At 33.7% G+C, this 9,220-nt stretch overlaps 1 protein-coding gene and 1 non-coding gene across 2 annotated transcripts; both read left to right on the forward strand.

Moving 5' to 3' along the window:
• The first annotated feature begins 1,357 nt into the window (after positions 1-1,357).
• LOC107470914 (protein LONGIFOLIA 2) lies at positions 1,358-6,075 on the forward strand. Its single transcript, XM_052255697.1, has 5 exons — positions 1,358-2,350; positions 2,529-2,599; positions 2,801-4,861; positions 4,960-4,986; positions 5,029-6,075. The coding sequence occupies exons 1-5, from the start codon at positions 2,215-2,217 to the stop codon at positions 5,860-5,862; spliced, it is 3,129 nt and encodes a 1,042-aa protein (XP_052111657.1). The 5' UTR covers positions 1,358-2,214; the 3' UTR covers positions 5,863-6,075.
• A 375-nt stretch (positions 6,076-6,450) lies between these two features.
• Positions 6,451-6,522, forward strand: TRNAT-CGU (transfer RNA threonine (anticodon CGU)). The gene has a single exon. It is a non-coding gene; the product is annotated as a tRNA-Thr (tRNA).
• The last annotated feature ends 2,698 nt before the right edge of the window (positions 6,523-9,220 follow it).

Here is a 9,220-nt window from a genome sequence, read left to right on the forward strand (position 1 = left end):
ACTTTGGAAAGAAGAAAAAGATCTGGATGAAGAAGAGGATGGAAGAATGATTGCTAGTGGGATAAAAATGAAACTCATTTCGAATGGTAAGAATACATGCCGTAAAGGGAAGCTAGGGTTAGAGAGCACCGTTGTGGGGAGGAACGTTGACGCGACACATGGCGGGGGAGTTACAACTCGGACTCTCCAATCTGTGCGCACAATGCAAACCGTTCGATTTGGCATGAGCAATTCGAACTGTCCAGTTTGTCTTTACCTGATCCCACAACGTGGTAAAGCTCACACGCTCTCCATATCGCCGTCCTACCCCCAATCCCTTCTCCATAATAAAAATAAAGGGGAATGCTAGATAAACAATGATTATTTTGAACAACCATCAATCAAATAAAGATACATTATACCTTAATTTAATGTTATTAATTTAAATTTACTCTTTTAACCTTTTTAATTCACATTGTTCACACATTATTCAAAAATATTGTTAGTTATCTATACTTTTCCAAAAATAAAAAGCGAAATATTGATGTGTTGTTTTGTGAAATCTAAAAATTAAAGATACTCTTAAGGCATGGCGGTCAAGGCTTCCATGTTGATCAGTTCCTGCGAGATGTTAGCAAAAAAAGAGGGCCAATATAACAAATTAGAAAGCTGTGTTTGCAAATATAAATAACAGAAGGAATATTTGGCCAAATTACTCTCTCTTTCTTTTTTCTTTTTGGTAGATTAACCTTGATATATTAGCAATTAATAAAACAAAACAACACAAAAATATAATGAATTCACTCCACAGTTCACAGTCCACCATTCACATTGTTTTGTCATGATCTTAAAAAAGTGATTAAAGACACCTAAGCTGCATATATATATAAAACATTACATAAATTTGTTTAGATTTATAAAAAAGTTAATATTATTAAAATAGAAATAAACTCATAATATATTAATATATATAATGTGCACATAAAAATAAATAAATATTAAATTAATTACTATGTATTTATATATAAATAATTAAATGCATATACTATTTAATTTATTTTTAATATATATTGAATATACAAATAATCATATTGTCCAAAAAATATTGACTTTGGTAAAAAAAAAATTAAGATTTTATGTAAAGTCAAAAAGATAAATTAAATAAATAATATATAAAATCGTAATAAAATTTAAATAGTAAAATTATTTGACATAGTAAAAATTTTATAAAATTAATTAAAGTTATAATATTAAAAAAATTTTAAAAAATAAATGAAAATTTGACTGGGAACGCTTTCTGGATTTTTAACATGCAAGTAAGATAATAGTGAAGATGCATATTTGGTATTTTAAAGCGGTGAGTGGTGACAAAATCACATGCAGATGCAGAGACAGCTCCACACACACACACCCCACTCATCCCTCATCCCACATGATTTCTTTCACTTCTCCCCCAATCCCCCTTCTTCTGTTTTTTCTTACTTACTAAGCAAATAATTAACATGTTAATTAAATAATTAATTACAAGAAGAATAAAACTTTTTCTGCCAGCTCTAACCAGATAGCATTACACAATTTTATGACACACCACCCTTTCTTTTTGTTCCCTTCTGTCTTTATCCTTCCATTTTCATTTTGCATTCGTTTGTTTCATTTTTGGTGTTCTCAGAAGAGGCTTGTTCTTCTTGTTAACTGCTCCTACATCTTCATTTGCCTTGTTTTGTGTCTCATTGTTCTGTGCAACACAAGAAGATTTTTCTTTGAAGCACTGATTCCAGTTTATTATTATTGTCATTATTTTTTTTTTTGCCTTGCAGTTTTTCTTGAGTTGGGAAAAAAAAGCGGTGACCAAAAAAGGGAAAAAAAAAAGATGAAGTGTTAGTCGGTTAGTCTTAACTGGAAATCTTGGGATTGGAGTTTCAGTAGAATGATAAAGTTTTGAACTTTCATGTTTTTAAGAAGCCAAATCTGAAGGATTTGATGAAACTGGCTGAAGGGTATTTAGTTCCTGTTTCATTTCATCATGAAATGTTGAATTGTAGCCAGCAGCACTAGGTAAAGAAGAAGAAGAAGTGGTGCATTTACTTATCTTGATGATGATACTTTTCTAGAAGGGGTTTTAATTCTGAAGTGTTGTGGTGTGAGTAGATTTGAGAGTGTTGAAATGATAAGTTATTTAGTGATTGGTTAATTGTGGGGTTGTAATTACCAATTATAGGGTTGCAATAGATTGATATGGCTGCAAAGCTTCTGCATTCTTTGGCAGATGATAACCCAGATCTGCAGAAGCAGATTGGATGTATGACTGGGATTTTCCAGCTCTTTGATCGCCACCATGTTCTTGCGCCTCGCCATAAGAGGATTTCTGCTGGTATATCAATATTGGAACATGGAACTTGCTCAATTTTTACTCTCATTTTGTCTAGTTGTGTTTGTTGAATTTCTTTTCCTCATATTGAAGTATCTGCAGCTAGTAGAATTTTCTGTACAATTTTGTGAATGTTTACATCACATCAATGATGCATCTAATGCTTCTGCTTTTCGTATAGGCAATCCTCACTTCGGTGATGGCAGCTTGGAAACAGATTCGAATAACATGCTCCATCAACAGACAACAATGGTAGCAAATTTCTTTTACTTGTCCTCTTTCCATGAATTGTTTTTGCTGTTTTTGCTGTCTTATCAATTATGCATATGCTGATTATGTGATGGTGTTCACTTGTTCATATCTTGTGAATGAAGTAAAATAAGATATATTGGAGTCAAACATGTCAATATTTGCATGAAACTGGATTTGAAAAGCATGGTGAATTCATTGCAGGATATGAACTTCAAGAAGGGTGTGAATGAAAAACAGAGAACCTCGACTGAATCGTCAAGACCATCCTTCTCTTCTTGTTCATCATCACTATCCTCCTTGGATTGTAAGGCCGAAGCTGAAGCTACCTTCGACGGGATTGTTTTTCCTGAAACTCTTTCAACTATCTCTCCCCATTTAGCACGTCACACACTTGACCTTAGGGATGTAGTGAAGGATTCAATGTATAGGGAGCCCCGAGGGCTGTCGGTTAAGACTACTGCCAAAGAGGAAGCTGCCTTTCATACTATGAAGCACAAGGATTCTCCGCGACCTTTTCGTCCGTCGAAAGCTGTTGATGGATGTTATGGAGTTGGAATAGATGGGAAACATAGTGTGCCTGTTGATCTAAATGATTCCATGCGAGTGCTTGCTAAACTTAGAGAGGCACCTTGGTATTATGGAGAAATGAGACCGTCGCATGAAGTGAAAGACGGAAAATGGCATTCAATCTCAAAGGATTCCCCTCGGTTTGCTTATGACAGAAGGGAAACCAGCCGTTTTTCTTTTGAATCCCACGACACTATCAAATCGACACCAAAGATAAGAGAATTTCCAAGACATTCACTAGATAGTAGGGAAGGCACGTGGCGCGGTCACAATGCCGAATCAAAACCAAGTCACCACTCAAGCAAAGCTTACAGCTGCACCTCCACCTCAAATAACAAAGTTTCTAGCCCACAACAGTCTTCGACTATCCAGAGCCGGCCTCCGAGTGTTGTAGCAAAGTTAATGGGCTTGGAAGCATTGCCGGATTCTGCTTTGGCCAGTTATACTCAATCAAGTCCAGGTGAGACTTACACAGCTCAAGATAATGGTCAGTTTCCAATATCAAGAGATGGATTCACCTGGCCACTCCGAGTTTCTAGTTCCCCGAAAATCTCATTGAAAGACCCAACATCCCCTCGGCGGAAGAATGCTGATCTGGTTATGAAACCCATCTCAAGTGCTAGAGTTCCCATTGAGCCTGCACCATGGAAGCAGCAGGATGGAAATAGAAGCTCTCAGAAAACAAGTTCAACAGCAACAAAAGCTCCCGCAAGAACACCGGATTCATTTACCTCGGTTTATAGTGACATTGAGAAGAGATTGAAGGATCTTGAGTTCAAACAATCTGGAAGGGATCTCAGAGCATTAAAACAGATACTAGAAGCAATGCAAGAAAAGGGACTATTAGACAACAGAAAAGAAGAGCAAGCTCCAAATGTTGCTCGAAATCAAAGAGACTATGAACCAAAAGTTATCAATTTAATCGAGAATTCTACATCGGCAAGGCATCAAAATCCCCAAGGAAACAATGCTCTGTCGTCTACAATCAAGGGATATGACTCGGCAAGAGCGTTTGAATCCCCGATAGTGATCATGAAACCTGCGAAATTTGTTGAGAAAACCAGGATTTCTGCTTCTTCAGTCACACCAATTGGTTCCCAGAAACTCCAGAGCAGTGGTGCATATGTAAATAAAAATGCTCTGTCTTCAACCGGGGAAGTGAAAGATCAGCCTTCTAACACTAGTCACTGCAACCGTGATGCTTCTACGAGTGCCGTCGATAAGAAAGCAAGAAATGGGAAGACTATGAAACAAGCACAAACACAAACAAGGTCTCAACAATTTCCAAGAGAGAATAGCCCGAGTTCGGTAAAGCACTCCAGATCTGTAAGCCCAAGAATGCAACAGAAGAAGTTGGAGTTAGATAAGAGAGCTCGTCCGCCTGCGCCACCAGTGGACTCAAACAAACCAAGAAGGTTAACTGGTAAGAAGACGGCAGAATTAGGTCCCCCGGCCGGAAAAATAAGGCCAAAAGGCCGCAACTCACGGCCTGGTGACGAGCAAATGAGCGAGGCAAGCACTGAATCAAGAAGCTTAAGTTGCCAAGGGGACGATGTTTCTCTGAAGTCCGATGGTATCACCGTCGATTCAAAGACGGATATTGAATTCACCAGCAGTTTAAGATCTGCTGAAATTGAAGATGGCCAGAGCCCATCCTTGAAGGCTATGAAGCAATTGGTTTCACAAACAGTGCAAGTATAAATCATTATTATCTCCTTTAATTCCAGTTTTAATCATAGCATAAACATATTCTTAATTAGCTGATTATGATAATTATATTTTGCTTGTTCTAGAAATCATCTGAGAGGTTGGATCAGGAAGCGAAAAGATAAAATTACAAACATAACCCTTAATCTGTTTAGATGTTTCCTCAAGAGGTTAAAATTCACCAATCTTGTTCAGCAGATAATGAGAATCAAGATCTGTGGAACACTGCGGATAGCCTTTCTTTTAACAGCTCCGGTGAGATGAATCGCAAGAAACTGCAGAGCATAGATCATCTTGTTCAGAAGCTCAGACGGCTAAACTCTAGTCACGACGAAGCTAGAATCGATTACATTGCTTCGCTATGCGAAAACACAAATCCAGACCACAGATACGTATCTGAAATACTGTTGGCCTCAGGTCTCCTACTCAGAGATCTGAGTTCTGAATTGTTGACATTTCAACTGCACACGTCCGGTCATCCGATTAACCCGGAGCTTTTCCTTGTACTGGAGCAGACGAAAGCGAGTAGTTTGCTTGCGAAAGAAGAAAGCACTGGAAAAGTTGCCTACCCGAAGCTAAATGCCGAGAAGTTTCACCGGAAACTCATCTTCGATGCTGTGAACGAGATCCTCGGTGTGAAACTAGGCTCCTCTACTGAGCTATGGTTTCAGCCCAGCACAGTCAATCTCGCGAAGAAAACCGTTGGCGCGCAAAAGCTTCTCAAAGAACTATGCTTCGAGATAGAGAAAATGCAAGCCAAGAATCATGATTGCAGTTTAGAAGAGGAGGATAGTCTGAAAAGCATGCTAATGGAAGATGTCATGCATGGTTCTGAGAGCTGGACCGAATTCAACCGCGATTTACCCGGGGTTGTGTTGGATGTTGAGAGACTGATATTCAAGGACTTGGTCGACGAGGTTGTGATCGGCGAATCGGTTGGCTTGCGAGTCAAGTCATCGGTGCGGCGGCGGAGGCAGTTTAGGAAGTAGTTTTGTTGCATTCCTCCCTTTCTCATTGATACTAAGTTCACTTTGTTCCTATCATTTGCATATAATTCTTTTATATTGCATACAAGTTTGCTTGTTAGATCTTTGATTATAATTATTATTATTTTTTTGGCTAAGATGTAAAGAAAATAATATGACTTATCATGGGTTTATTGTCATAGATATATATACGTAAAAGGTAAAAACTAGTTATGTGAAACTCTTCCTCATTTTTTACCAATGATGATTTGCATTTGATTTAAGATTGAAATAGTTGGTGAAACTATGTTGAAAATGTTCAGAAAGAACTAAAGTTTCAAATAAATAAATAAAACTTAAATCTGAATATTGATGATACAGCTTGTGTGTATAATTTCAATTCTTATAAATAATGTTACAAAAGTATAAAATTCTAACTAAAAAGCAGTCTATAAAAAGACAAGAATAAATAAAGATACATAATACTAAAATGTAAACCAAGAAATTCAATTAATCTAATATTAGTATATTTTGTCAACTAATCACTAAGGAAAATTACTTGTAAGAGCCATTATATAACAAATAAGTGTAAAACAACGAATTGACGCAGTTGCCTTCGTAGCATAGTGGTAGTGCGTTCGCTTCGTAAGCGAAAGGTCGCGAGTTCGATCCTCGCCGGGGGCTATTATCTTTTTCACTTTCATTTTTTCGTTAATTTGGGCTTCTGATATTCCTCATGGATATTATAGTAAGGGCCAAAATTTGGGCTAGGCCTTAGTACTAATTTCAGCCGATTAAAATGGTAGAACCCATTCTTCTATTCTCATTTCTCAAAGTAAATAAAATATGAATGCCAAAAACCAAATATATATTGAGAATTAAAAAAAGGTTACTTGTTTTTCTTTGTAGCTACTATCAAATATCAATGATTAAAAATGGAAAAAACACACGTGATACATGTTAATTTGTTTCTGTCAAAGAATGCTGCACCTAAACCTAAACCAATACACCGACCAAATAAATAAATAAACTAAAAGCTCTCTCTATATATACATACATAGCTTTTAGTTAGAACTTAGAACCACCCATGTTTTCTCAATCACTTAGTCAGTACCATTGTTTTCCAATCTCAGTTAGTCAGTTCTTCGCTGTGTACACTTTATTTTCAGGTATGCTGCATTTTTAGTTTTTCTCATATAGTATAAATTTTATATATGTTTATTGACAATTTAAGTATGTTTAGGACGACATAATTAAGTTTACATAAAATGAATTATTATAGAAAGGATACGGGATATTATTATTAGATATTATGTGTCTATTAATCCATATGCATAAACCATTTTTTATAAATTTTGTGTAATAATAATAATATATGTGAAGTTAGTTAAGATAATAAATATTTTATATTCTATTTAAGTGTTATAAATATATGTTTTTTTTATAGTAGATACTACCATGCATTGACTTGAGTGTTTGTGTTTCACGAGCATATATAATATTTTTTCGTTCGTGACCACATTTTTTTATTATCATGTTTAGTTGTTAGTTGTCAGTTGTCACATATGCTATGCCTGCAAAGGTGAAAATTCTAACCATTTTGATACCTTATGACATTTAATTTTAAGTTTTTACATATTTATTTCCTGTCTCTTTTGCTAGTAATGCTTTGGGGACCAATTATATTTTACAACAAGTACGTACATCAAAATTAATTAGCATGGATAACTATGAGTCCATGACTGCCATTTTTGGTATAGATTTCTTTTTTCTATTTAGCAAGACTAGAAAAAAGTTTGGATCACCATTGAATTTATAATTTTTATTATATGTGAATTTTATTTATTAATTTTATTATGGATCGAGATAGAGTTAGTGAGGAGTCACAGCATTGAATATATAAAAGGGGAATGCATGTTGAATATTAATTTTTTGATGAAAAAAAAAACCCAAAAACATGCTTCTCTAATTTTCTTTCATTTATTAATATCTTTTATCATTAGATTTCAACATATCTTTTAATTTGGTAGGCTAAAAATTAATTTATCGCGGTATTAAATTTCATTTAAGGGTTTATCGCTAGTCAATGAATTGTTACATGCACAAAATGAGATTCGAACCCTAACACTTACTTAAACAGACTAATAAGCTAATCACTATATTAACCCAAATTAGTTTTAAAAAATGGGATATATTTGTGTACCTTTGAATTAACCAACTTGAAATTTTTTTTTTTGACATTGATGACTTAAAGATTTCATGTATATTATTAATCTTCTTCACTACTAAACTAATCATAGTCTGTATATTATCAATAAAAGCAGTGTTAAGTCTCGTGTATTTTTTTTAAATAAGTATAAAAATTTAATTTTTAATTAATCAACGTTAGTCAATTTTTTTATTAGAAAATTATTTTCGTAATTCTTATTTTTTTGGAGGATTTAAGGTTTATAATTAACATTTAAGATTTAGAATTTAAAATAAAAGATAATTTCAAAATATGAACTGATATTTAAAAAAATTCTTTCATTAAAATCTTTAAAAAAATAGATAAATAAAAGATGTATTATGCTTGAATATATAATATGAGTTTAATTTTAATGTACTAACAATATAAAATATTTTACACAATTATTTAATTCAATTATTAATATAAAAATTATTTTTTAATATAATATTATAATTAAATACACAAATAAAATTATTTTACATTAACTATCAAAATTAAATTTATATAATATTACCTCAACTTGTTAGCATCATTCTTACCCGGTTACCCCAACAAGCATAGATGTGGAGTGTGGAGAGTGGAAGATTCTTAGTAACCACCCATTCATTATCATCTTCACTCTCTCATCACTTCACCACATAGTCAACACAAACTAGTAGCAACTAACTAGGTAAAAATAATGCCACCACATCCACATATAATAAGAAAAATTAATAACACTACATAATAATTCATCTATCTTATTAAAAAAATGTATTTAAATCAATTCAGGATAGATTGCATTATCATTCTTGAATTTACCTTATTAGAAATAACTTGCTCTTATATTATTCACCTTTTTGGAACTCATAAACATTCAAATTAAAGTCTATCTTTCTTTTCCATTATTATTGGCTATTTTATAAAGTCATGTTAATATATATGTATGGGTCATTTTTATCCTAATTGTTCCATCTTGATGAGAAACTCTAAACCTATTATACCTATTATTCTTAAGAGTTTAGTTGTTCAGTTCACTTTGGCTTCAAAGAATAAAATTTAATATTATACATAACAATATGTCTATCTTATCTAAAAATATTAAGTACATCTACATAATATGTTCACAGATTTGGTTTATAAAGAACAATGAGAAAAAACTTTTAAAATACT

This window comes from Arachis duranensis, chromosome 10, assembly GCF_000817695.3.
Source record: "Arachis duranensis cultivar V14167 chromosome 10, aradu.V14167.gnm2.J7QH, whole genome shotgun sequence".
NCBI lineage: Eukaryota > Viridiplantae > Streptophyta > Magnoliopsida > Fabales > Fabaceae > Arachis > Arachis duranensis.

Excerpts from the sequence above, each read along its gene's own strand:
- LOC107470914 (XM_052255697.1), top strand. The coding sequence starts at position 2,215 with ATGGCTGCAAAGCTTCTGCATTCTTTGGCAGATGATAACCCAGATCTG. Across the intron at positions 2,600-2,800 it reads TCCATCAACAGACAACAATG|GATATGAACTTCAAGAAGGG; the intron begins GTAGCAAATTTC and ends AATTCATTGCAG. Across the intron at positions 4,862-4,959 it reads TGGTTTCACAAACAGTGCAA|AAATCATCTGAGAGGTTGGA; the intron begins GTATAAATCATT and ends TGCTTGTTCTAG.